This window comes from Caloenas nicobarica, chromosome 12, assembly GCF_036013445.1.
Source record: "Caloenas nicobarica isolate bCalNic1 chromosome 12, bCalNic1.hap1, whole genome shotgun sequence".
Classification (NCBI taxonomy): domain Eukaryota; kingdom Metazoa; phylum Chordata; class Aves; order Columbiformes; family Columbidae; genus Caloenas; species Caloenas nicobarica.
Genome location: NC_088256.1, coordinates 17,029,243 through 17,055,315, shown reverse-complemented (window position 1 = coordinate 17,055,315; position 26,073 = coordinate 17,029,243). Strand labels below are relative to the sequence as shown.

The window sequence follows — 26,073 nt, the reverse complement described above, 5'->3', positions numbered from 1 at the left end:
GGGGAAAGGTCTAAGGCTTTCTGGCCATTTGGAAGAAATGTTTGTGGAGAGAGGGAGGAGGAACCAAAGGCCAGGCAGGTAGGGTGAGACAGGGCAGCAGTGCCAGCACAAAGCCAACCCTGGAGGGGATGTAACCATTACACTGACCAAGATGTGCAGACTGCATAATGTGTTCTTTGCATCAAGCTTTGCTGCAAAGGGCCTGGTTTGTTTTCACCATAAACCTTCAACTGCTCAAGCTCCCTTTCATGCTGATGAGCGTAGTGTAGCTAAAATGGATATCAGCTGCATTTTTTTCAGAGTGCCGTTTCTGGAGACGGCAGGAACGCATTGTCAGCAGCCATTCACAGCATTGCTAGTTTGGTGAAATACTGTGTCCTTCTTCATCCTCCTTTTGGATAGCAAAAGTTTTTTTTCCCAGATGATGGGTGCCATTTTATCCTGCATAAGCCACCCATTCTGGCTACTCCTAATGGCAGTCATCTCCATGGGTACCTGACATCTGGTAAGACGAGAAAGTGCATGTTGTTATATGTAGATATTTTGGCATTATTTCAGTAAGAGTGCAATCCATTCTCTTCCTTTCACTGAAGGATCTGATAGGGAAGGCTCAGGTGGTGATACTGCACGGACACCAGCTAGCAGCAAATCATCACTACGCGCTCAACTTAATCTGCCAGCAATGCAACGAGCTGCGGCACCATTCCGATGTCTTGTCCGATGAGATCAAAAGGAAGCAGATACGACTGCAGAAGACCTTGGATCTTCACACCCACCTTCAGCAGGTAGAGTTCGGAGACATGGAGCCCTGAGAAGTAGATAGTTAGCTTCTGTGTGTGCTTAGGATCTTTGCTTCTTAGCTGGAAGCACCTGAAATTTGCAGCTTTGCTGCAGCAGTTCATGGTAGGAGCTGTTCCCCAGAGGCTGGAGGAGTGCTTCGCCCCTGACTTAGCTGGTTAAGTTAGCAAACAGATATCTGCTAGCATTGTGAATAGTCAGCAGAAATAGGTGGGCATCTGCAGAGGGTGATTCAGAACACTAAAGTTCAGCTGCTGCAGTTGGTCATGCTTTTGCGCTGCATCCATGTATTAATTGACTTTTGAGGTTTTCCTACCCGGTGCAATAGAGGTAATGCTTTCAGATAAAATCCAGTCCTTTTTTTTCTTAGCAATTTATTAAGAATGAACATAGCTGACTGTAAAATAAGGTGACAGATTGGTAGATAGGCACAGCTGCTGTGTGCTAGCATGGAAGTGGAGTCATGTGGCTCCAATGCTCTTTGATATCTTAATCAGCATCAAAAATTCATTTAGGGAAATTCACGTTAATTAGGCCAGAAGGCACATGAGTGTAATATGCTTGAGGCCATTAAGAGAGGCAGCGAAGTCTGACCCTGTTCTATTTCACTATTTCGAAGGACTAGGGAACTTATTTTTTTTCAATCTTTGTGCTCCACTTCAATATTGCATTAATCTGTGGGGACGGATGATTCCTCAGCAGCCTCTCAGCTGCAGGGCAGTGTCCTCTCCTGGGCTGCTTGCAGTCCTGGCTGCTGCTGGTGGGCTAGCCCATGAGCTCTGCTGGAGCACACTGTGGTCCTGCTCTCCACAACCTCCCTTCCCAGCCCATCACACTGGAGCTCCTCTGTTGTTCTTGGCTGCAGCATCTTCTCAGTGTGAGTGCCAGCTGAACCCGAGGCTGGCGTTCAGCTAGTACCTGTGCATTTTAAAAACAGATTTTTAAACTGCAATTTTAAATCATTTTATTTTATTTAAAAAACAAAACAAAGCAAAAATATGAATGCAATTACTTTGATCATTCCTCACAGTTCAGGTTTGTGCTGAGTCAAGCGTTTACCTCAAGAAACCTGCCTGTCTCGTCATAAACTCTGTAGTGCCCCCTTCAGCTTTCTGAGTTGGATAAATAAAGATTGGCTTATCATTTGTTTCAAGTATGCACTAAATGGTGCTTCTGTGCCAGTTATACTGCTGGTTTTATCCAGGTACAAGTGGGAGCACAATTTGGCTGGGTATGTTGAGGACTGCAGTCACCCTCCAGAAAAAATGTGGCCTTTCTACTTTCTAATCAAGATGCAATAGCTTGTGAGTTCTTGAGGAGCTCTAATTATCTCCATGTTGAAGATACAGATCCAGTAAATGGTATTCCTCATGGGAACCTTGATTCAGTAGGGGTGACACTGATGGTCTCGCTCCCTGTGTTCGCCCCGTGCTGTTTCCAGGCTCTGCAGTGCTGTGATGAAGGTGCTTACCTGCTCGCCAACCAGCAGATGGACAAGTGCCAGTCTAAAGAAGGCGCTCAGAAAGCTCTCCAGGACATAGAAAGGTTTCTTGAAAGCTCTTCAGCCTACTTAAACTATGATCCCCAAGCCCTACACTATGATTTTGAGTCAGTCTTAACATCCGAATTGAAGGTAAGCAACCCCTCCAGTTCCTTGTTACACAAGTTAAAAGCAAGATCGGACTGTGTTGCAGTGTTGTCAGCTTTATAGTCCTCTGTTTTGGGTCAAAGTACAAAATAATGGTAGTTATTTGATCGCGGGAGTCTTTTTCACTCTTCGCAGTGCCAGATACAGTCGGTGCAGGTCAAGCTTGAAAACGTTCGAAGCATGTTTGAGAATCGTCAGTCTTGCTTCAAGAAACTGTTGGATAAGCACGTGCGACCTGTCCAGTTAGTAGCCCCTCGGCCAGAAAATCCACCAAGATCAAAATCACCATTATTCTCTCCTAAACATGGTAAAGTATTTTAAGTTTATGGTATTTTCAGATGATAATATTGCTTTGAGGCAGGAAGGGTAAGGCTAAGGATGATTTTGAGAAAGAAACTAGACCTTGATGGCTGATACAGAGTTGTTGTATAACGCTAAATGCATATGAGGTGATTTATTATCTTTCCAATTTTTGTGTCTAGTTTCCCATACCTGTGTGAAGAATGTGCTGGTTGCTTGGTATTTATTTTCACTTCCTACTCAGTGAAAAAAAGAGATCTGTAAACAGCACGTCCTTCCAGTTCTGTTTTACTGGCATCCTACTGGGCTGAAAAATGGTGAATTTGTACTAAAGGGAAAAAGGGCAAAGTTTATAAATTTATTCTCTCTGTCAGTCTCCATAACTGACTTGAGCTGGAACTGATACAGAGTTAGACTGATGTTTGTAAAGGAGCTTGGAGAAATGAGGAGCTCAAATCTCATGAACAGAAATGAGCTGGATGCTTTAACACCCTTTGATTCCTTGAGAATGTCTTCCTTAAATCCCAATTGTAGAATAATTAATGCCCATAAAGGCACAAATTCTGGTTGAACTGAGGTCACTGAATGTTCTGCTTTGATTGTGATAATGGGATCTGGCACAATGTAAGCTTTAAATGATGTTAAAAATTCCATCCTTGGCAGCCCTGTATGTATCAGAATTAAGAAGTATTCCAAAGCAAAGTCCATGTATTTTAAACCAGGGACATGCTAAGTTATGTGGGAATATTAAATTGGGTGATCTGACTGTATAAAGCAATTAAACATATGTGTTTTAACAGAAAATTTTTATGATGAATTAATGAATATTGGTTACAGTAAATTGTAGCAGGTGCCATGCAAACAGTACAAGTGGCTCCAATTCAAGGAGTGACTAATGTAAAAACTCAAGCTAGTGGAGGGATGGGAATGAATGGACACATTCATGGGAATGAACTGGACACAGTGAGGGGAACTTAGCTGCTCAAGATGCAGGCCAGTGAAGCAAATAAATCCAAAAGTTCCTTTTCTCCAGGCTGATGCTGCCTTCACTTGATCACACTGCCCTCTGAACCCTTTTCCCTCAACCAGGAAAAAAGCTCAGAGTCTTGAGTATTGCCAGTTTTACCTCATGTAACTTTCCCAGCTTTCTAAAAACAGACAAGTGTTAAGGAGGAATTATTGACTTAAAGAGTAGGGGTAAATGGGTGGCCACCTCTGTGGGATGTTGTGACACCATCATCAATCAGTTGGATTTGTCTCATTCCTTTATGGGATGCATGTTTTTCTAGCAAAGGCTCAGTTACCTGCAAGCACAGATATCCTGCATTAATCCTTTTCCTGAAAGAGATGATTGAGTGTGTTGAAATGAGCACAGCCAGCAAGTGGGGAAAGACAAAAGGCTTCTCTTTGGATAGATTGTGTCAAGAGAGCTTTTTAATAAAGCCTCTGTTTGACAGAAAGCATCAAAATGCTGCAGGCCTGCTGGCTGATGTGCAGTGTCAAAGCCGCACGCTGGGCTCTGCTGGGAGAGCTCTGAGATGGATGAGTTTGTCGTGTGGATTGAAACCAAACCACCTCTGAGTGCATTACTCTTGTCCTCAATTCCTTTCTTTCTTTTATTCCCCTCCCCGCCTTCTTTTTCTGTCTGGGGACAGACGCTTCCTCTTTCATCTTAGCCTTGGATTTGAAGCTTGTCTGATAAATGCGGTTCTAATTTTGAAACCACTTTTTTTGGGGGAAAAAAGAGTAAACCTCTCGCATCCTGAGCCATAAAGCATAGCAAGGTGTGTGGAAGTGGTACGGTGGAGCCAGAGGGCTGGAGTAAACTCACTCTCACAACAAAACACCGAGCTGCAGCCGGTGACCATCTCCCATCCCACTTCTCATCCATGTTCCCTTCATCCCAGTGCGAGTCTCCCAGTAGGACCACTGGCAAGTCCTCTTTTCTTCTGGGTCTTCCTGTCCATGATGGGTCACACCCCATGCACGCTTCTGATCTGCTCCCCAGCATCCAGATCCCTCTCCTTCCTCACTCAGTGTGTTAACAAGAGGAGGTTTAAGGCCCCGTTGGTGTGATAATACGTAATAACTTTATCTTAAGCAGCCCTATCTGAAATGGGGTCCCTGCTCTCCATGTGGGTTTGCACTTTTCTGCGTTTATTTTGTTCCTTACATCTTCTGTGTTGCAGAAGTAGCTCTTTTGGTGTCAGCATTGTTCAAAACACAGCTGCTCTTGCGTTCATATGTGTTGTGATACCTTTTACACTTTAATGGAAAGATAGTTCATTAGTCTGAATTTTTTTTTTTTTTTTAACTTTACTGGCCTCTCTTTTTCTATTTGTAAAGGAGATGAGCATTGCACATCAGAACGTGTTTATTTTTGGTCCATCTCAGAGTTTAGTGCAGCCACTGGGGCTGCAGCCTGGCACGTGGAGCTGTTGCTGAGGCTGGAGCCGGCACGATGCGGGAGAAATTCATTTTTGCTATTCATGTTGGGGGAAAAGACCCCTTTGGTGAAGAATTGTCCTATGGACTATTCAGGAGTAAGAAGTACTGGAAAGATGACATATATATTGTTGGGGAGATGGATGTTTTATTTTTAAGCTTCCAGTTTACCTCTTTAACCCAAAGTATTAAAACTTGTAATTATTTACTGACATGATCAATAAATTCTTCCAAGGTGGAGAAACGGTTTATACCAGCTGAGCATCTTGCCCTGTGTTCATAAAAGGACTTTAAAATGGTGTCCCAGTAGGTGATATTCCTTTTGGTATTTTATTTGATTTTATTGTTTTCTATCATTTGCACAGGCTTTGCAGACTTTGTTAGGTTTTGATTAGAGTATTCACTTAATGGACTTTCTTTTTTCCTGATTACTTTTTACTTTATGGCCTTTATGAACATTAGTGTGACTTGTGTTATTTGGTATTCAGTATTGTTGTTTGAGATTCCCTTTATTTTGTCAGTTTGCTTGTAGGATTAGCTACCTAATTATTAATTCTTAAAATGTATCCCGTTTTTCTTTGTGACTTATTAGTTTCTGTCTGAACCATCTCCTTCACTATAGATGTACGTTGTGTAATTATGTTTTTTTCTACCTAAGGTGTGGATTTTAATTCCAGTTTGAAATTTTCATTTGATCTCTCTCTCCCTGGGAAGAAAACATCAAGAAAGACTCCAAGTTCTCGCAAGGTAAAAATTATTCATGAAATCTGAATGAATTTTACACACTGAAAAAATGAAACCCTTCTAAAATTGATTGTACTTCACCTTTGGGTTTGAAGATGCCCTTTTTTCCTTTTTGTAATAAAATAGTCTTTCATATCCCTAAGTTTTAGTTGGATTAGCCCAGCACCCGAGATCTATCTTGGATTGTTTTTCCAAGTCACAGAAACCAATTTCCTGCATGTTATTCCCCGAGCTTGTTCTTTGCATAACAGTGATGTGTATTAGGAAAACTCCACATCTACAGATATTTCCCTTGTGGGAACTGTTCTCTAGTCTCTACACTAATGAAACATGTTACCATTATTTCCAGATTTTATGTGGCAGAGTAATTTCTGGGAGTATCTGTCTGCCCTTTATATGCTCTGCCCTTTTAAAGTTTTGTGTCACAAAGGATTTCTGAAATGGAAGCGTATTTTATCCTTCCCCAAAGAGTTTCCATGCCAACACCCAGGGCTGGGCTGGTCCTGCCTCTGCAGTGACCTCCAGGCAGCTCTTCCCAGTGCATCCCGTTTCTCTTCCAGATCGAAGTCATGCACGACTATCAGGAAAAACGGAATTCCTTGCAGTATTTTATTTCAGACAGTGATGACAACTTAGATATACTAAAAGGGTAAGCTTTCACCCTGTGTACATTACTCAAAATGATGGTTATTTCTGACCTGTCCTCACCCCACCTTTGTGTTCCTCCAGCCTGACCTGGGTGCCATGTCTTGTGCTTTTGCCTGTTTTATCATCCCTGTGTTGGCTGTTAATGAGACTGCACTGGTTTTGGGCTTGTTGAACTGCACTGTTTGCCTGTGGGTTTTTTACAGACATAAAAATAACATACTTTTTTTTTTTAATTATTATTTTAGCCATGTCATAAATGAGCTTATAGAAACAGAGAGAGTGTACGTAGAAGAACTCTTCACTGTTTTGACGGTGAGTGACTTCTTCAGGTTGTTCATTACTATTCCCTGGTGACTTGTACAAAAGGGCACTTGTCACTCTGTCAAACTAAGCAAAAATGTGATGGGACAGGTTGCTACCAAACTGTCAGATCCCGAGCTAGTCATAAGTTTTCAGGTCTTCTCCCTTGCTTTTCTTTGTTGGAGGCATCTGCAGGAACAGTTGGTGTCAGGATGAGCTTTTCATCTAGAATGAGGGAGAAGCCTTCTGTTGGTACACAAAAGCACTAGTAATTAGTTTTATCAATGCCTGGAAAAAATGTAAAAAAGCTGTTGTTTTTAACTGTTCCCTAATTCCTTTTACCTTTTGGAGATGAAAGAAGCTTGTGTTTTATCTTTAGGAGAATTCTGTCTCAATACTGTGAAGCTCGTGAACATATAAAGCACATTTGTTTAGAAAATAGGTTTTAATTTCTCATGCTGCCATTTTAGACACTTCTACTTTATTCCAAAATAATTCTTACTGATGACTGAAACAAGTTTGCTGTTAAATATTAATAGCTCTCCCCCTTGCATTTCTCTAATCCAGGAGCAAGCAGGACATAAATCTGTTGGACTGCAGGTAGTTACACATAATTGCCCTGCACTGATTTTCTTTTTTTTTTTTTTTTTATTAAACCACACTCTACATGATAAAGCAGTGGTCAGGTGTACAGATTTATTACTGTGCATATCAAGTCTAGATAGAGGAAAATGGACAGATAGACTTAAGTTTTCTGAAAATAGTCTTTCCTTTAAAGAGAGAAGCCTGCTTGCAGTGGTTAAATATAAATGGCTAATTTTCCAGATACTTATCTTCTGCTGCATCAGCTACAAAATGCCTGCTTGGTATAAGAATACTGATGGCAACCATAGTGAGTATGAGAAATTAATTTGGAAAGCCAAAGAAGTTACGCTATACATACTGAATACATTTTCGCAAACATTTTTGCTACTCATATTGAAAAGACCTTGGTTCTGTGCGATGCCGGGTGACTAGCGTGGCCAGCCTGAGCTGTGGCTAGTGGCCTTCTTGATGTCTTGTTTCCATTGATGGTCCTGAGCTGTGGCTGTGCCTTCTCCCTTCCCCACAGTTAGGATGTTTACTACATCTGGTGAATGTTTTTGGATTGGTGCAGTGATGTGATGTTACTGAGGGCAGCTTTACACTGTTTCCTAGTTCCACCCAACAATTTGTAGTGCAGCAATGTCCATTCCAGCTCTTCCCTGGTTTGGGAGGCTGTGATTTCAAGTGGAGCCACAGAGGACAGAAAATCTGAGGCATTGAGGAGAGTGAGATGCTGGTGCTCATCGGGTCTCGTACAAAAGCAAAAAGCCCATTGATTTCAGTATTTGATCTCAAGCTGTCTCTGTTTTGTAACAAGTCACGCCATACACCAGTTCTCCTGAGGTTGTGTGTAACTGCATATCTCATACAAACATGTCACTCCTGTGTTACATGGTCATAGCAGCAAATGTGCTTAACCCAGACAAGTTTTTCTCTGGGACCTCTCCCACAGTCAGGTCATAGTGAGGAGAACGTGGCTGTGATTTGCCTTTGGTGAACAGAGAGCATCTCCGCAGTGCTGGCCAGCCCCACGGGAGCCATCCCAAGCCATCTGCTGCTGGACCACAACCACCATATGCCCAGGGACTGAAAGACGAGGGTTTCAGGGACAAACATAAAGAAGTAAAAGGGATATTGCACTTTGAAATGAAGCAGATTGTATTGAAAGTCTATTCATGTCCCTTTTTCATCTGCCTTCGAGGAGATGCCAAGCCAAAGCCCTACCAACTGAGTGATGAGCCCCTTTTGCATCCCGCAGGGCTACAGAGCTGAGATGGACAACCCCGCCATGCTCATCCTCATGCCTCCCGTGCTCAGGAACAGGAAGGATGTCCTCTTCGGAAACATGCCCGAGATATACGACTTCCACAATAAGTACGATCCTGGCTCTATTTCCCCTTTTTATCAGGATGATTTCCTATAATGAATAAATACCAAAGCCATGCCATGCTCACCGCTGCATTTTGTCTTTTGTCCCATCTCTTGCAGAATTTTCCTGCATAGTCTGGAAAGCTGTCTGGGAGCACCCGAGAGAGTGGGATTTTGTTTCCTCGACAGGGTGGGTGACTCATTTTCACATATAAAGCAGATCTGAAGGGCCAATGTTTCTCCTGATTTGTCACGCTCTGCAACATCTCAGTTATGTCAGTTGAGTAAGATGCTTCCGATATGCAACACCAAGAGCAAGGCAGGGAGCGCAGGTGCAGGGCCAGCAACAGATGGGGCAGAGCAGCAGTTGCAACTACACCGTGGTCTGCTGTGATTACCAGCAGTGGTTCTTTTACCCAAATACTGCGCCTTATAGACATTACAGTTAGCAACAGAGATAAAAGCAAATTTATGGTTTGGGTATCCGCCTTATTCGGCTGCCCAGCAGGTTTGTGTGCATGTGTGTGATTTGTTTTTTGTCTTCCCTTACAGAGAGAGGATTTCCAGATGTATGAGAAATACTGCCAGAACAAGCCCCGGTCGGAGTCCCTGTGGAGGCAATGCTCCGAGAGCACCTTCTTCCAGGTGAGCTGGTTGTCCCTGCCAAGGCAAGCATCGTCCTGGGACACTCTTATCCTAAACACCCTCCTCAGGACCCTATGATTTTGCAGCATATTCGGTTTACCATTGCATGGAAGCCTCACAAAAATAGCAGCCGGAGTTTCTTGTACGCACAGGGTATAAGGCAGGTCTATTCACTATATCATTTTACATGTTTTTATAAAATTTCTGTAGCTATAGGAGCTGTATGACATTTTTATATGAAATCTTCAAAGTCATCAAACCATACTAGTCATGCTGTTGGAATATCTACTTATAGTTGGTGCAGAACTTACTTAATCTAAATGCTTTGTTCCAGGAATGCCAAAGAAAATTAGAGCATAAACTTGGACTGGATTCCTATTTGCTCAAACCAGTGCAGCGCCTGACAAAATACCAGTTACTTCTGAAGGTATTTCATATTCTGCTTTGAAAGGACATCAGGAGATAGATTTGTTTTCCATTTTGTTTTATTTTTCAGTTGGAGTTTACCTGTAAATGAGCACCAAGCCTTAGATTATGTGTTGCTTATCTTGGCCCTTCTTACTGACTTTAAGTGAGGATGAAAATTCACACGCCTGAAAAAGGAACAAGAGCTTTTTAACAAGCCATTTTTATGGGAAGAAAGACTGAATCTGTTCAGGGATGCAAAAAGACAGAAGCAGTTCTAAGAAAACTGAACTAGGGATGATCATAAGAATATGATTAATGAAATATATTACATTGATGCATCTCCTCTTCTCAGGTTGTTATAGTGCCTGTAATCTTGAACACATTTATCCTTGTGTCCCCTCTCTGAGGCAGGGCAGTGCTGTTACTCCTGATTTACAGAGGACTGGGATGGTGGCTTCTGAACCCACCTTCCAGCTTCTTGAATGAGGGATGAGAACACAAGACGCTGTAAGTGGGCAGAGGAGATCTGAAATGAAAGTAGTTTTATATCAGGGGTATAATTCCCAACTCTGTCTTCTGCTTATTGACTTGAAGGCTCTGGATTTTGTAAAATCTATTCCTTGTGTCTGCCAGTCTGAAGACAATCTGCTGCAACCTTATTTGAAAGCCTATATTACATATTGGCAGCTGATGGAAAACCCGAGCCCTATTTCCCATTTCTTACCAAGCAGAAAAACACAACACAAAGAAGTCAGATGGGTGTTTTGCCGTTCTCTAACTTGACGCCCTCCTTGAGGAAACAGAGAAAAAACGGGCCATGCTTCAGAGATTTGTTCCACACCTTATGCTGACTGTGGTTTAAAGTGAGTCTTTTTTTCCAGTGACATATGAAAAAACAAACAGACAAACAAAAACCACCTCAGGCAGCATGGGTTGCTCTTGGGCATTGGAAACTTTGGGTGTGATGGAAAAGTCTGCTTTGTTCAAGTGCAAACACGTGCTCTTCCATTTCTATTTTCAGGAGCTGCTAAAGTACAGCACGAGCTGTGATGGGGTTCAGGAACTTCAAGAAGCTCTAGTTGCAATGCTGGATTTGCTAAAGTCAGTCAATGACTCTATGCATCAGATTTCAATAACAGGATATGATGTGAGTAGATTTGGGTAATGAGAGACGTTGCACAAGTTCAGATGATGCACTGGGAATGGATGGCACCCCAGAGCATACGAGCTAAAAACCATACTAGAACAGCTACAAAGTGAATGGGATCAGGAAGCTCTTACAGGTGACAATCTTCCATCTGATTCAGAATTTTGGAAGATATCGACATGCAAAGGACATATCCAAAGTCGCCCACACTTGCCACCTTGTGGTTCTTGAGAGTATTTTTCCAACATGCATCTTGGTTCTCTCATGGCTCACCTTATTATTCACCTGGGGTGTCTTAGTAGAATTTCTCATTCAATATTTGACTAAATGCTCTGTGGGTAATTTTCATCCTTGCCCATTGAAGCAGTCAAGGGTGGGTGAGAGGATGGCTTTCTAAGCTGCTGGTCCCAGTCCTGGTCTCCTTTAGAAGTCCATCCTCCACAACCTCAGTTCAGGCTCCAATCTCATCTGCCCTCTCCCACTGAATAGCCAGAACCCTTTACCTGGGCTTCCATGGGAGACAGTTTTCCTGTCTTCCCAGTTCTTCCAGTTACTGACTTGTATCCCTTCACATAGACTATCAGCAGCCCTGTGTCCGAAACCTCTGCTTCCCTCCTGGCACCATATCGTCACTCTCAGAGGATGATCTGATCCTTCCAGGAAGACCTATTCTTAGAGTGACATGCCTTGGAACAGGGTTGGCCCCATCACCCATCATCGTTTGGACAGTCCTCCTACATTTTAATGGATTACTTTTTCTTTCTTTTTTTGTTGGTCATACTCTCACTAGGGTGACCTGAGTGAACTGGGGAAAGTATTGATGCAAGGATCCTTCAGTGTTTGGACAGGACACCGAAAAGGTCCAACAAAAATGAAGGATCTTGCCCGGTTCAAGCCAATGCAGAGACATCTGTTCCTGTACGAGAAAGCCTTGGTCTTCTGCAAGAAGCGAGATGAGCATGGAGACGGATATGACAAAACCTCATCTTACAGTTTCAAGCATTTTTTGAAAGTAAGGACTTTTTGGTTGATGCTGTTGCCTTGTATATTGTAAACCAATAACTCTGCAGACCCAGAGAGTGTTTTTCCTCTAACACACTGGCTTGTTTTCTGCTATTAAGGGCCGTAATACCTCATATGGAAGTACCATGCTCATGAAAGTCTGTTGGTTGTAATAAGCTGTGAGGAGCCCCTGAGCTGAAGGAGCAGCTGGGAGAGCCCATGAACTCAGAGTCACATATGTAGTGGCATCTACCAGGGAAACGGTGCTACGGGCAAGTTTCAGGGATGAGAACATGCCTTTCCTTCTCCTCTAGTCCACTTCTTAGGAGCAGGGGCAAGGACCTGAAACTGGGGGTCCCTTCGCATCTTCCCCAACCTGCCTGGGAGAGCAAGGAAACTCCTCATGCCCCTGATCCCCAGGGAGGTCCCTTGGGCTGGGGTCTGTCTGGTGCACAGCCCAGAGGAGCCTGGCTGCTCCTGAGCCCTGTTTCCCATCCAGGAGGATGCAAAGATAATTCTCCTTCTCTCATTGCCTTTCTTCTTTGGCAGGCTCTAACTGCAGCTAAAAGTACAACGATCAGATGAAGAGAATAGCCTATGGCATACTATGAGGGACATAAACAACTGTCTCAAGCCTATAAACGCCAACTATTATCAATAAAAGTCCCAAACTGCTCCTCTAAAAGAGACCTTATGGCGTGCTGTGTGTGATGAGCACTTCTAACATCAGCATTTTGTCTCAGTACACTGCCTTGTTTTTCTTGATAAATAAAATCCCAGTATGGGTATATCTTAGAATGGAAATTTTTTTTTTTAAAAAAAGGCACTTGGAGGCAGAACCTTCAGGCCCAGGTGCTGCAGGTTCCTGATCTCAGCACAGTCTGAGGAGGTAGATGCCATCAGTAGTCAGAAAACCATGTAATAGTACGTAAGTCTGTTCAGCTCCAGTGCACATTACAAATAGCGTATTAAAACCAAATCCCAGGCCATATGTTTAGGTACTTAAATGTTTTTCCCAAACAGCATCATTTTCTTTCTGGAGAGCTTGTTTTCCCTGTAGTACTTGCTTTACCATACGTGCTTTTGAAAGAACTGAAGAGGTGTTGCAGGGAAAGCCTGCTCAGAGAAGAAAATCCTGCGCTTAGGAGTCCAGGCAACATGGCCAGGGCTTGTCTTTGTCTCGGGAGGGCTCATTTTCCAGTTGTTTGCATTGCCACACTGAGAGGTTGGGGATAGAACATCCAGGGATGCTGCAGGATTACATCTGCACACGTACATTTTCAGAATTGCTGTCCTGAGGGAAAAATCATATTCCTGGAGCTTGACATTTGTTTGATTCGTGGTAGTATCAGGATTTTTTTTTGTTTTTTTACCAGAATTTTTTACGGAGATTTAGAATTACACCAAGCTGTTTGGTAGAAGCTGAGTAGCTGGATTTCTTTAAAACAAACTAACAAACAGAAGAACCCCTCAGGGTAATATTTTACATACTATGTAAAATATCCAGTGGGAAATAGCTCTTCAGCTGAGATTCAGTAACTTAGAGGATGCAGGTTCATAACTCACTGCAATGCCAAGAAAAATCTGTCTGCCTTGTACTGCTGTGGAAGGTGATGCAGATGAACGTCATCCTAGAGCTTCTCACTGACCCACCTCCATCTGCATTGCAGTGGACCAACAGCCGAGGGACAGTAAATCCTGGCCGGGGGAGAACACAGAATTTCCAAACCCACTATCATGAATGAACAGACCTTAAATATGTCTATCCCTGGCACTTTTCTTCGCATCCTCATAGTAGATCATCTAAAATTCTTAATATCTTGATGCGTGGGTAGTTTTATAGGAGCTTCTGTATAAACAGCTGTGGCAGAGGCGATGCACAGAACTGGAAATTGCAGAATAAGGTACTCTCTAGGCTGCCCTTTCAACATCTAGCATAAATTATTTTTTAAAGTTTTCATAAAATCAGAATGGAGCCTGATCTGCCTTTCTAAGGCTTTATGGAACTATACTGCACAGGATAAAATAATTTAAAGAAAATAAAATAGAACTAGGAAGTACTGACTGCTGTTCAGGGATGGGTCTTTCCGCATCTGGAGGAAACACTTTCTGAAAAGTTCATAAGAGCTCTGCTGTTCACACCAGTGAAGAAATGAGAAAAGCTCATTAACAGCTTGCTTCCTATTTCCTGAAGCTGTTCATAGTCACTGAAAATGGGAGTCAACATTTGAAAAAGTAACTAGGAACAGAAATTTTGACCAGGTGGCCTAATCTGTAAATCATCAAAGTCTTTCAGACCAAAAGCTCTGAGGATGCACACATTAACAAAGAGGAACAGTAGTGTTAAGCAGATGTTCTTTGTATGGCTTAATTGTATTTGTACTGGATTTATCTAATCCAGTCTGTGTGAATAATTTATCATAGATGACACCATTATTATTAGATCTGTTTCAAAACATGTACATATTTTTGACCATTTGTTAATCAGCAATAAATTGCTAGCAATCTGTGCTTTAAGCGAGAAGATGATTTATGAGATATCAGATATTAAAGCATTTGTCAGCTTTGTGGCAGGTGGGCCAGAGGTCTCCAGCTGCTGAAGAGTTTCTTTGCCTCTAAGTAATAGTTTGAGTTACTGATTCAGGTTGGTCATGTTGTGCAGATCCTGAATTATTTGTGCCTTTGGCATTTGCATCCAACTTATCAAAAGTGGTTTGTGATAGCGGGTACCTATGTACAGCAGCATTTGGCCACATCTAGCTTGGAGTCTGCATCCATCCTGAAAGCCAGATTTATGGCAGCTCAGGCTATATACCCCAAAATTAAACCTTTTTTGGAAACTTTGGGGTGGTCTCAACTACAGGGTTGGCCAAGGACCAAAAGACGTTGAACTGAAATTCCTAAAGGAGCTCAGGGCTTCACAGATGGGTTTTAAAGATCACTGAAAGAATGAAACACAGAATTCAGTGAGTAGTTAAAGAATAACATGGCAGAAATAATGTTTGTAGAAAAATAACCTGCCGTGCATTTATAAAGCTTCATATGCCTCATCTGAGAAATTTCATGCTGAAAGTGGTATGAGATGATTTTTCAGTTAGTTCCACTGATTTCCAAGTGAAAAGTCCCCTAAGGTCCATTGATTGGTTTCAGAAAGCTTTGGCAAATAGAGCAAGGTGGAAAGTTGGGGGATAAGTTAGATAATGACTTTAAGTTGCTACTGAAATGTAAGTTGATGAAATGTATGAAATTGGGTGAAAACAGGTTTGTTCAACACTGCAAAATGTTTGGATTCATAGGGAAAAGGGGAAGGTTTGTAGTATGTTTAATGTTTTGGTTCTCTTGGATTTGCAGATGAATGCAGTTGGAATAACTGAGAATGTGAAAGGAGATCATAGGAAATTTGAAATCTGGTATAGTGGGCGAGAAGAAGTCTATGTCGTTCAGGTTCGTAGCTTCAAAAATCTGGATATTTGTACATCCTTGTAACAGTGTTAAGGAAATGTTTCCTGTTGACCTTTATGGGATTATCAGATGTTTAAATTGCATTTCTTCTGCCTCTTTGCCCATGTCTTTGTTCACAGAGCTGTCCCAGTGGCTGGTCCTTGCTGTCCGGTCCAGAGCTGTAAAAGTGGACATAGAATCGCTCCTTGGAAACAGAACCTTTTATTCCAGATGAAATCTCAAAATACACCAGTAGCTGGGGGAAAAAAAAAAAAAAGATTTTACTGTGCTGAATAGTTGGTGTGAATTGAGCTGGGAAATGGGCCTCATGCTTTAATGGACAGGGGCCACTTCTCCTCTACAATTAGATGTCAGAACTCCTCCCAGAGCGAAGGTTTAGCCTCCATGGTGCTATTTCCAGTAGTCTTTCAACTCATCTGCAAAACAGTAGCCTGATTGACCTGATTCCTTCCTGATCTTTTTTTTTTCTGCCTTTAGTAGCATTTTGAATAGAAATTTATGGAGGTGAAATGTTTGCGCAACACGCTGTTCACAGGAAAAGCCGTTGTGAAGATAATGTTGATTGATTTTTTTTTTTTTTTTTAATTAGTCTTCTGCCCAGCTGGTTTTTTTTTTTCCTATGTTACAACACACTAGCCAACTAAAATTCATAAAGCAGATGTATGCAGCCAAGTATACATATACTCAAAAGGCAGATTCAGCCCTTTGGGTATTTTGTAAAAGAGATAAGATACATGCACACGTGTGATTTTGCCTGCAGTCCTTGCATTGTAGTGATGGCTCCACAATTTCCACTGTGTTTTGCCTGGGTGTAGTGGGAATCATCAATTTTAAAAGATGAAGAACATTTAAAATTTAGTGGTGGCTTTGGGTAAAAGGAGATTTCAGATAAGTACAGCATAGAAAAGTAAGATTTTATTCATATGTTATAATGGATAATTCTTAATTCAAAATTCATACAGTTTTCTCTTCTTCCAGGCCCAAACAGTAGATCTGAAGATGGCATGGTTGAATGAAATAAGAAAAATTTTGTTTAAGCAGCAGGAGCTTATAAAAGGTACATTTGACCAATTTCTCTGTGGCATTCACTCTGCAGCAGAACCTTTTCTATTTTCACATTGCTAATCTTAAAATCCACTAATTCTTACCAGAGAATTGATTTTCAGAAGCCTAGTAGCAAATGCTAGAGAGAGGCTTTACATTACAGGGAAATAACATAGAGCTGTAAAGGCCAGGTGCTTATGTGAAAATGAATTACAGAAGTACTTTTTTTTTTGTCATTACCTTATTTCACATTTGTTGTCATAGGCTTAATTCAACAAGATACATAGCAGATGCCTAGTTTTAAGCATATTAGAGACTTCAGTGTCAAGATCACTGTTGGCTTTGTGCAAAGATACCATCTTAATCATAATGACGTCTGTGCTTTGCAAGAGCCCTTAGGTCTGCTTTTCTCTAAACAGAAATCATTAGCATTGTACAAAGGGTCTGACTTACAAAATGATGCTTCAAGTGTGATGGTTACTAGTTAAAAAAATGGATTTTAAGCTGGTGTTTGACCTCCCCGCAGTGGAGAAGCAGCAGCCCGGCTCGTGCATGGACCAGCTCCCGCTCTGCTCCCAGCTGGGTGATGGGTGAGTCCCAGGAGCTGGACTGGGGGGGTCCCTTCGATACCTCCCATTGCTCTGTGCTGTTCCCCCCACCCCATTTCTATCCAAGACCTCTGGGTAGGGGGCAGGAGGGATGTGCTAATGTTGGTCCTTTGGTGGCAGTGGCCTGGGGACAGGGTCTGTAAGGGGCACCCTCGAGTGCTCTCCTGGCAGCACAGCCTGAGCTGCAGCTCCTCTGCAAATGGAGGCAGAAGTTAAAGACGGTGCTCAAATTCAGGGGAAGAGGTACTGTAGCAACTTTATTTCCCCTCCCAAAAAGTTAAAACCAGGCACTGAAGTCCTTAATAGAATCGTAGAATCATTTCAGTTGGAAGAGACCCTCAGGATCCTTGAGTCCAACCATAACCTAACCTAACTCTAGCACTAAACCATGTCCCTAAGAACCTCGTCTAAATGCCTTTTAAACCCCTCCAGGGATGGTGACTCCACCACTGCCCTGGGCAGCCTGTTCCAATGCCTGACAGCCCTTTCTATAAAGAATTTTTTCCTAATATCCAATCTAAACCTCCCCTGGTGCAACTGGAGGCCAGTTCCTCTTGTCCTATCACTTGCTACTTGGGAGAAGAGACCACCCCCCTCCATGCTCCAAGCTCCTTTCAGGCAGTTGCAGACAGCGATCAGGTCTCCCCTCAGCTCCTGTTCTCAAGGCTAAACAGCCCCAGCTCCCTCAACCACTATAGAAACTTACATTAAAATGTACCATTATTATTTCTGACCCTCTTTCATAAAACCTTGCGAAGTTTGCATTCATTCATAAAGTAAAACTAGTTGTTTTTTTTTTTTTTTTTTAATCATTCAGAAAGCAGCACAGAGCCTCCATAAGCTCAGAAGAGAACGACTCGGAGCGCACCAGCCCGGTGATGCTGGACAGTGGGCTCCTGTCCCCCCAGAACAAGCCCCACAGAAGTACGGACCCTTCCCCTTCCTTTGGGATGCCCTTTGCGGGTGCTGGGGTACCCCAGCCTGAGCTGCGCGTTGTCTTGCAGGCTGGCCGGGAATGTCCCAGTCCCTGGAAATCTGCGAGGGGCTGGAGGAGTGGTCGGGTAACCAGTATCTCTCCAACTGCTCAGACACCGAGGAGGAGGATGGGAACCAGCTGGTTAGTACGGAGATGCAATAGTCCCAAACCTTGTGGTGCTGCTGGTTTTGGTCGTCTCGCTTTGTTTTTCTTCGCTGGATAATGGATGTATCTTGTCCATGTTTCTCAGATTTTCCATATCTCAATTTTGGGGAATGAGGAGATGTCTCTGCCAGAGTTTCTTAAAATAATTTTAATTAAGGTAGCTGATAGGGCTCTGTCTTTTCCCTGTGGCAGTTGGAAATAACAGCAGCTGTATGATATGAAATATAGCTAAATAAGATATTTTTTTCTTATTACCACAGTCTCCAGGAAAATATAAAGCCCTTGCAGACTGCAAGAGGAGAGGATCAGAGGACCTGCTGGTGAAAAATGGAGATGAAATTCAGCTTTTGCATGAAGATGGTGAGGGACAGTGGTAGGTATTTTAAGGATTACATTGCCTTATCTCTCAGAGCCTGCAAGGGAGTCCTGTGCAACCTCATTTGCCTGGTGATACACTCATTGCAGCTTCTGGTTAAGTTTTAGACTATCTCAGAAAGCTGGAGAATTCATTCCCTTGCCAAGATTAGAGGCCATATGCACTGGCTTGGTCTGGGAAAACATGTCAGGACTTCCCTTGCCATGAGAATCTGGTCCAGCTGTGTTTTACCAACATCTTCACAGCCCCTCCTCATGCTCTTCCCATTTCAGATGATGCTCCAAGTGCGACCTCTTTGCCCACCTCAGCTCAGCTGCTGACTCCATTCCTCTAGGCTTATTATAGCCATACTGAGTAATTGTGAGACATTTTCCTCAAACAGCTGTATGAATGTTAACTGGTTAATGGCTGCATACCAGCTTACTGTTGAATTTAAAGCTGTGGCTCACAAGATAACACTTCCCAGCTGGTTCTCTCCTTATGGCTAGGAGCGTTGCCTGGGAAATCACCATTCTCAGCCTCCTGCCTCTTGAACCATTAGTCTCATCTCGGAGGGCAGTGTGCCCTTTCCTGATTTTTGCAGCAATTTGGCCAAAATTTCTGGCTGTGTTTCCAGGTTGATTTCTGACTAGCCAGCCCTGGGTCTCAGTAGGAGAGAGTGCAGCACACTAGTGCTTTGTTCGGGATATGGGAAGGGTGATATTAGCAGGAACCTGAATTGGATTTGTGCAGGCACTTGCCCCTAATTACACAGGCACAAATACCCCATCGAGGATTCCGGGCCAAGATCTATAGCCCTTGCATTTCAAGGGAAATTCAGTATGTTGTTAGCAAAAGCAAGATGTGAAGCATTACTAAATGCTCACGATTTCTCACGGTGGTTTCAGCAAGTGCCAGGCAAAGATTTCTTACACTGAACTTTTTTGTTAGCATAGATTTCACTGCATAGAATCATAGAATCATTTTGGTTGGAAGAGACCCTCAAGATCATCAAGTCCAACTGTTAACCCAACACTGGCACTAAACCACGTCCCTAAGAACCTCATCGGCAGTTGTGTAGACTGTGTCCGTGTCAAACTGCTGGTGGGTTGGCTGGTTTCTTTTATTAATACTGTTGTCATTCAAAGGTTGGTGAAAAATCTAAACAGAAGAAAAGAAGGCTGGATTCCTGTCCACAGTCTGCAGATAGTAGTCGGTGACTGCAGGTTTCGGAATGCCAAAGTCGCAGGTATCATATAGTACTCCTAGCAGAAGTATCTTGTAACTCCAATCAGGTCTTTTAAGCCATTTGCATTACACTTGATATACTAAGTCTGGCTGCATATGCATCTGCAGGAAAAAAAAAAAAAAGCAAGCAGCTACTCCAAAAAGCCTGCAAAAGTAGTAAATTAAGCTTTTATTTGTTTGTTAACTCCTTAAGACATTTCTGTGACTTCAGGCGCTAGTAAATTAAAACCAAGCATTTAAAAATGTAGATTTCTTTGCAAGAGCACTGGGTAGAAGATGGAGGGAGAAGAGACGGAGTCTGATCAGGGATTCCCGTGACTGTTTTGCCTCCTCGCTGCTGTAGCTCAAACCCCCTGTGACCAGGAGGCACATAGGCAAAGTCTCCTCCTGCTGCAAAAGACGCCGTGGCCCCAGCACTCTCAAGGCAATACTTCATTTCTGCAGCCTCACTCTTGCCCTCCTTGCTGCCTGCTTGTTAACCCATCGTTAGAACAAAGTTTATAAACAGGTTACCAGGTTTCAGCAGAAGGCTTCTAGTCTCAAAAATAATATTTCTCATTTTCTAGTGGTAAATGTACATAGAAATAGATAGGGAAGAATAACAGATGACACAAATGCCTTAAGAGCAGCCTGTCGCCCTTGCCATGTATTCAGCATCATTGCTCCATGTGTTGCCTCATCACCATGATGTCCACTGGAAATGGGAGACCAGGGTTTGTGATGGGAGCAACTCAGGAAACCCACACAGATTTAGTCCATTAAAAAACCAAAAAAGAGTAAGCCAGTTATGACCATATGAAACAAATTTTGCTAGTAGATTTCTATTTAAATACTTCCTTTTTGTCAAAATCTCATGTTCTGATGAACATGAAGGAAGCCTTCTGAAAGGCTTAAAATTCCAGTCAGCTCTTGATTGTTTTCCAGTATATTACAGTGAAATCTTTCCTATACAGGAAGGTATTTCTTTATCCCCTTTGTTGCAGGGCAGTCAGACCTGCCAGGTTGGAGGTTTTCTGACTGTACATAAGGGGCAGCTCGCAGTGGGTAGCAGCACAGCTGAGGTTCCCCTCCCACCCTGGAGCACCATGTGTTGCCTTCTCAGCAAGTCTGGTTACCACATCCAGCCTGGTCCTGGACCGCAGCCTGTGCAGGAGGTTTCTCCAACCGTAAATGCGTCCTGAAAATAGGATGCAGGCAAACTTTGAACACTGTTTTGCTTTGCCAGTGGTCGTATCCCCCAAAGCCCAGAGACTCACAGCTCCAGGCTGGTTTATGAAGTTGCTGAGTACAAACTAAGAATTTTACAAGGTGAAGCCACACAGAACTCCCCCCGTAAAACTCACACCACTGCCCAGGTGCCTTGCAGTCATGTTGCCAGGGTCTAGTCACAGCACTAAGGCCTTATTTTTCCCTGTTCTCTCTCTCTCTCTGTGTTACCGATCATGTGTGCAGTCTCTTGGCACAGTTCTAATTTTACACGTACTCCAGGCTACATTGTAAGAAGATGTAGGATGTTTTCTTGCCATTTCCTAAAGTGATTCCTACAGCTTTTCAGTGACATGTCATTATAGCCATAATATACTTGCACTCTGGAAAGTGATTTTCAAAGGCTACCTTTGTATTTAGCAATTCCCTTTCCTCTGTGGAATGGTCGTTTTATACTGCGGGTGACTTAGTAGCACTGGCGGCTCTGACACGGTTTGGATTGGGCTTTTTTTCTGCTTCTTCAGAAGATGGAGCTCTTGCTCCAATATAACAGAGGGAGAATTAGGCAGCCAAACTTGTAGAGCAAAGTAGGGGCAGGAGGGAGCTTCATAACACTCATATTATGAGCTGCTTGTGCTGAAATGCTGTTTTGCATGTAAGCAGGGTCAACTCGATTAACATGCTGTGGGGTCCCCAAGATCTAGAGCGTGCTGAAGTCTCTTCAGAGCTGGGGGAGAAGCAGTCCTGGCCCTTCGAGGAGAGTAATATTCTGGCTGCTAACATGCCAAAGATCATGATTTACAGCCCTGACAGCGTCTGTGTCAATGAAGGGAAAGTCATCTCACCACTCAGCTGCGCTGCAGCACCCGCTTCATGGCAAATGGAGAGCGGGGATGGCAGAAATGAGGTCCTTGCTGTAAGCCAAAGCAGATGTGTGACTTGTTTTCACTTCAGTGACACGTTGGTCATGTCCAGCAGCGCCGCAGCCTCCCCTCTCATCGAGGTTAAGCTCTGTCCCTGCTCTTTTCTCACAGCAGGGATAAACAAATGCAAGCAAAAGGAAACATGTTGTTTGCTCCCAAATTATCGTATCAAAGCAAAATAGGGCCAAAGCATTTTCAGCTTTTTTCACCTGACCTTTAAAAGCTGGACCAGGAGAAGGGCAAGTTTCTGATTTCCACTTGCTGTGTGGAGGTTGTGTGAGACCGATTTCTTTTAGAGAGAGCATGAAATAGCTTGAATAAAAAAGGAATTCAAATGGAAAATGGAAGCAGTGACAAATGCCTTTACTTGTTAGATTATATATAAGGAATATTATTAATACGACAAATTTGTAGTTATTTTAAACAGCAAAAAAGTTGCACCCAGAATTTGACTTGAGCCCCAGGGCCAGGAGTGTTCAGAACAGGCAGGGGAGGATGCTCTGTGCAGGGCAGGCGCACACACCCGCTTGGTTTAAGGAGGGTACAGGCTCCTGTTCTACATGCCAGACCCTCTCCTGGTTTGTTTTAATACCTCCCTTGCCAAATCATCTCTTCCAAACCTTATGGGGATGCCCTGTGTGTGCTCTTCATGCTATAACACTGAGCAAAGGTTTCCCCCGCTGGTAGTGCCCAAAGGACCGAGCTTGCATGTCCTCTGCTTCTGCTGGCCAGGGTGCTGGGGAATGTCCCTTCTGCTGTGCCGGGCTTGAGGCAACCCTTTACGTGGCTCCTTAGGCCATGTGGCTTGAATTTGCCCGATAAGAGTATTGTACGTGACTGAGCTCTTGCAGGCTGGCGTAAGCATGTTAGCTGAAATGCGCAAGTTCTGTCCAAGTTCTGTTTAAGATGCCACTTGTAGCTTTGCAGATGCAGCACAGCTGTTTGCACTATTACTCATGCACTTTAATGATTGCAGCCACAGGCTTTCGTATTTATGCAGGGTCCATTAAAGGCAATGCTGACTTTTTTTGGCCTTTGAAACGTAAAGCAGGGTCTTCTTGTACAACCCACGATGCCAGCCAGCTTCACAGAACAGCTATTTTATAATGCCAAAAAAACCCACCCAAAACCCATTTTGAGCTTGACAAAATATGGAGCCTAGAGAAGGTATCAGCTGGCCACTCTGTGATAATCAAGTGATAGATGATGGAAATGAGTCAAACCCTGTGGTCGTGCCTTAGGCGAGGCTCTAACTGAAGCTGGTGGGAGTTCGGCTTTTAGGGAGAACTGCAGGAGCACACTTATTTTTTTATGTTATACAAATGTTACGTGATTACAGGGAACAATATATTTCTTGGAATAAGATGCTTTAATATTAACATCATTCTTCATTACTTTATAGATGCTGCCCTGTGTAACACAAGAAAGTTTAGTTCCCCTTGAATTACGGGTGAACTAGTAGCATCCTATTTTCGATGCTCTTTGGAAGCTTTCAACTAAGTGTTACAGAGAAATAGCACAATAGTTGGAGTTGTCCTGTACTGTTCATCACATTCACAGACCTCCACAGCTTCATCTGCACTGAACGGGACTGGGGTCCTAAGCAGCTTCTCATAGTCATAAAGGAAGCCATTCTCTGCTCTTTCTTTTTTTTCCTCCTGTGGAAAGTACAGTATTTTATTATTTTTACCTGCTGTTTTTCCATGACATCCATCATGTTTCATCAGAGAAGTACACTACAGTTTCCTCACACTTTGTTTAGATGCTTGAAATTTCCTCTACAGGTTGAAGGCTTTACCTACTTATTAGCTGAAAACTGTTGAAGTTGGTTGCAAATAAAAGAGTTGAGTTTGGGTAAACCAAAAAAAAAAAAAAAAAATCAATCAAACAAAGAAGCTGTATGTCCTGCTTAATTGATTTTATGGATGGATTTTCCTTAAATATCTACTTCAGCTATGTGAATGTAATGTTCTGTAAGAGCATCATCTAGCTGACTCACATGTGAAGATGCAATAACACTAAAGATACTCTTTTTGCACTTAGGGTCTGACTCCAGCCCATTGCAGTCAGTCCTATTGATTTCAGTGAGGTTTGAATCAGGTCAAACTGACAACTCAGGGTTGTCACCAATCACTTAGGGTCCCAAAGCGTCCCGAGGCTGAAACCTGTATCGAGCAAGTGTTGAAGTTTACATTAAATATATGTACTTTTGGAACACGTGCCATAAATCAAAGTTAAATGTCCACGTTTGCACTAGGGATGTTGTTGTGATGAGACTGTACTTTTCAGCATCTTTAACAATAATGTATCTATTCAATTTTTGAGAAAGAGAAAAGAATACTGAGCACTCATAATTTAATTTTGTGTTTCTTTGTCTAGTTTTGCTTTTGTAGAACATAGGTACAGGTGGTTTGACTTTTAAGCAGATGTGTGCCAAGAGCACCTGACTGTGTGGAGAGCAGGGTTAACAGTCTGCATGCGGTAGTGAATTTGCTCTGTCCCGTCACATTGAAATGTTTTATACCGTGGACTAAGGGGGACCTTTATGATCTGAGTTTGATTTGTGAACCATGGATTCTTAGAGACGTACCCAGTTGTTAAGTTAAAACATACTGGGGTTTTTCAGGTTTGTTTTTTGTTTTTTGTTTTTTTGGTGATCATTTTTGTACAGAGGAATTGTTGAATGACGTGATGGCTGTGGTTGCCTTGGGGAGTTCCCCACCATGCTGGTGGGCATTTCTCCAGTTTGGGTGGCCAGTATTGCAGATAACCCCTGTACACCCTCAAAAATGTGACCAGCTGAGTCCGAACTGAGCAACACTGCAAGATCTAGAAAGATCCCAGTGTTCTTCAGCCACTGGCAATCATAGCAGAGAGATTTTAAGTCACGGAGGGTTATTTCCAACTACTTTAAAATTGCTCACAATGCACGTGCTAGGTGGAAAAGTAGGAGTCTCTTAGGTTACTGTCAGGCTGTTTATAGTGGTAACAATTCTTGTGGTAAGAGTACACGTTTTGAGGTACAATTGTAAATATTTGTCTCAAACATAGTACACACTGCATATTAAATGGTTTTAATCTTTTTTTTTGTCTTCCATAGTTTTAAATCTAAGGTTTTATTAATTTATGAGGTTGATAAGTTCTGCAAATCTGAATGTACAGTCTTGAGATTTTTAACATTTGAAACTTTGCACATGACATGGTATGTTACCTTAAGTATGCTGTTGAACTAGGCTCTTCATGTATATGTTGTTATAAATTACGGTAGAGAATTTTCTCTGACTGCAAGTTTAAATGAACTATATTGTATATGTACCTGTAAAAATGTGTTAAATCTATATTTAAAGATTAAAAACTTGTTAAATAAATTCATATGAGAATATGCAATTCTGTACAAAGACACCTCTGCTATAATTCTATAGAGAAAAAATAATAATTCTCACAGTGTCGGTTTTACTTAATTTCTTTGGAAGGAATATAACCTTCTTACATGCATTTTGATTTTAAAATAAGCAGTGGCAGATGATCCGATTAGCTCCTCGTGGGATGTAGTGGCAATGAAATTGGGAGAGGCACCTTAGCGCTCATCCTGACGTTTGAAAGAGCAGCTGTGGAAGTCCTGCCCTGGCTGGGGGTGTCTCCATCACCAGCCTCCCCTGCATCCCAGCACCGGGCAGCGCTGCCAGGAGGGACCGTGGGGCTGGAGCCGTGCTCATGGGTGGGCGCACAGGGATCGTATGGGCATCAACAGCCCTGAGCAGAGGTCAACCTCCCCTCCTCTGGGATTATTCCCTTGCCTTGAAGTTGGGAACTGAATTAAGCCCATTGGAATCAGCCCGACAGAGGATGTCTGCCCAGCATAGCCTTTCCCTGGGATGTCATCTCCCTTTCCCAGTGCCTCGGTGCCAGCACCCACCCCAGGTATGGGGCAGGCACGTCCCAGTGAGGTGTCGCTGGTTCTGATCAGACACTGGGGTGTGCCACGCCGCCTGTGCTCTGGGGACAGCCCACAAGCTTGTTTTGGGGAGTGCAATGTGCCGTCTCCATC

At 42.9% G+C, this 26,073-nt stretch overlaps 1 protein-coding gene across 2 annotated transcripts in view; it reads left to right on the top strand.

Moving 5' to 3' along the window:
* MCF2 (MCF.2 cell line derived transforming sequence) overlaps positions 1-25,319 on the top strand; it is a 57,932-nt gene extending 32,613 nt beyond the window's left edge. For both annotated transcript variants that reach the window (XM_065643574.1, XM_065643575.1), the window contains 20 exons: positions 594-785; positions 2,240-2,431; positions 2,582-2,753; positions 5,850-5,938; positions 6,496-6,584; positions 6,829-6,895; positions 8,727-8,842; positions 8,957-9,026; positions 9,389-9,481; positions 9,816-9,908; positions 10,911-11,036; positions 11,827-12,048; positions 15,390-15,482; positions 16,479-16,557; positions 17,071-17,134; positions 17,970-18,076; positions 18,157-18,269; positions 18,554-18,666; positions 19,797-19,897; positions 23,428-25,319. In XM_065643574.1, the coding sequence (XP_065499646.1) occupies positions 594-785; positions 2,240-2,431; positions 2,582-2,753; positions 5,850-5,938; positions 6,496-6,584; positions 6,829-6,895; positions 8,727-8,842; positions 8,957-9,026; positions 9,389-9,481; positions 9,816-9,908; positions 10,911-11,036; positions 11,827-12,048; positions 15,390-15,482; positions 16,479-16,557; positions 17,071-17,134; positions 17,970-18,076; positions 18,157-18,269; positions 18,554-18,666; positions 19,797-19,897; positions 23,428-23,468 (2,232 nt within the window). In that variant the 3' untranslated portion in view covers positions 23,469-25,319. The remainder of the gene's footprint in view (positions 1-593; positions 786-2,239; positions 2,432-2,581; positions 2,754-5,849; positions 5,939-6,495; positions 6,585-6,828; positions 6,896-8,726; positions 8,843-8,956; positions 9,027-9,388; positions 9,482-9,815; positions 9,909-10,910; positions 11,037-11,826; positions 12,049-15,389; positions 15,483-16,478; positions 16,558-17,070; positions 17,135-17,969; positions 18,077-18,156; positions 18,270-18,553; positions 18,667-19,796; positions 19,898-23,427) is intronic.
* Positions 25,320-26,073: the final 754 nt, after the last annotated feature.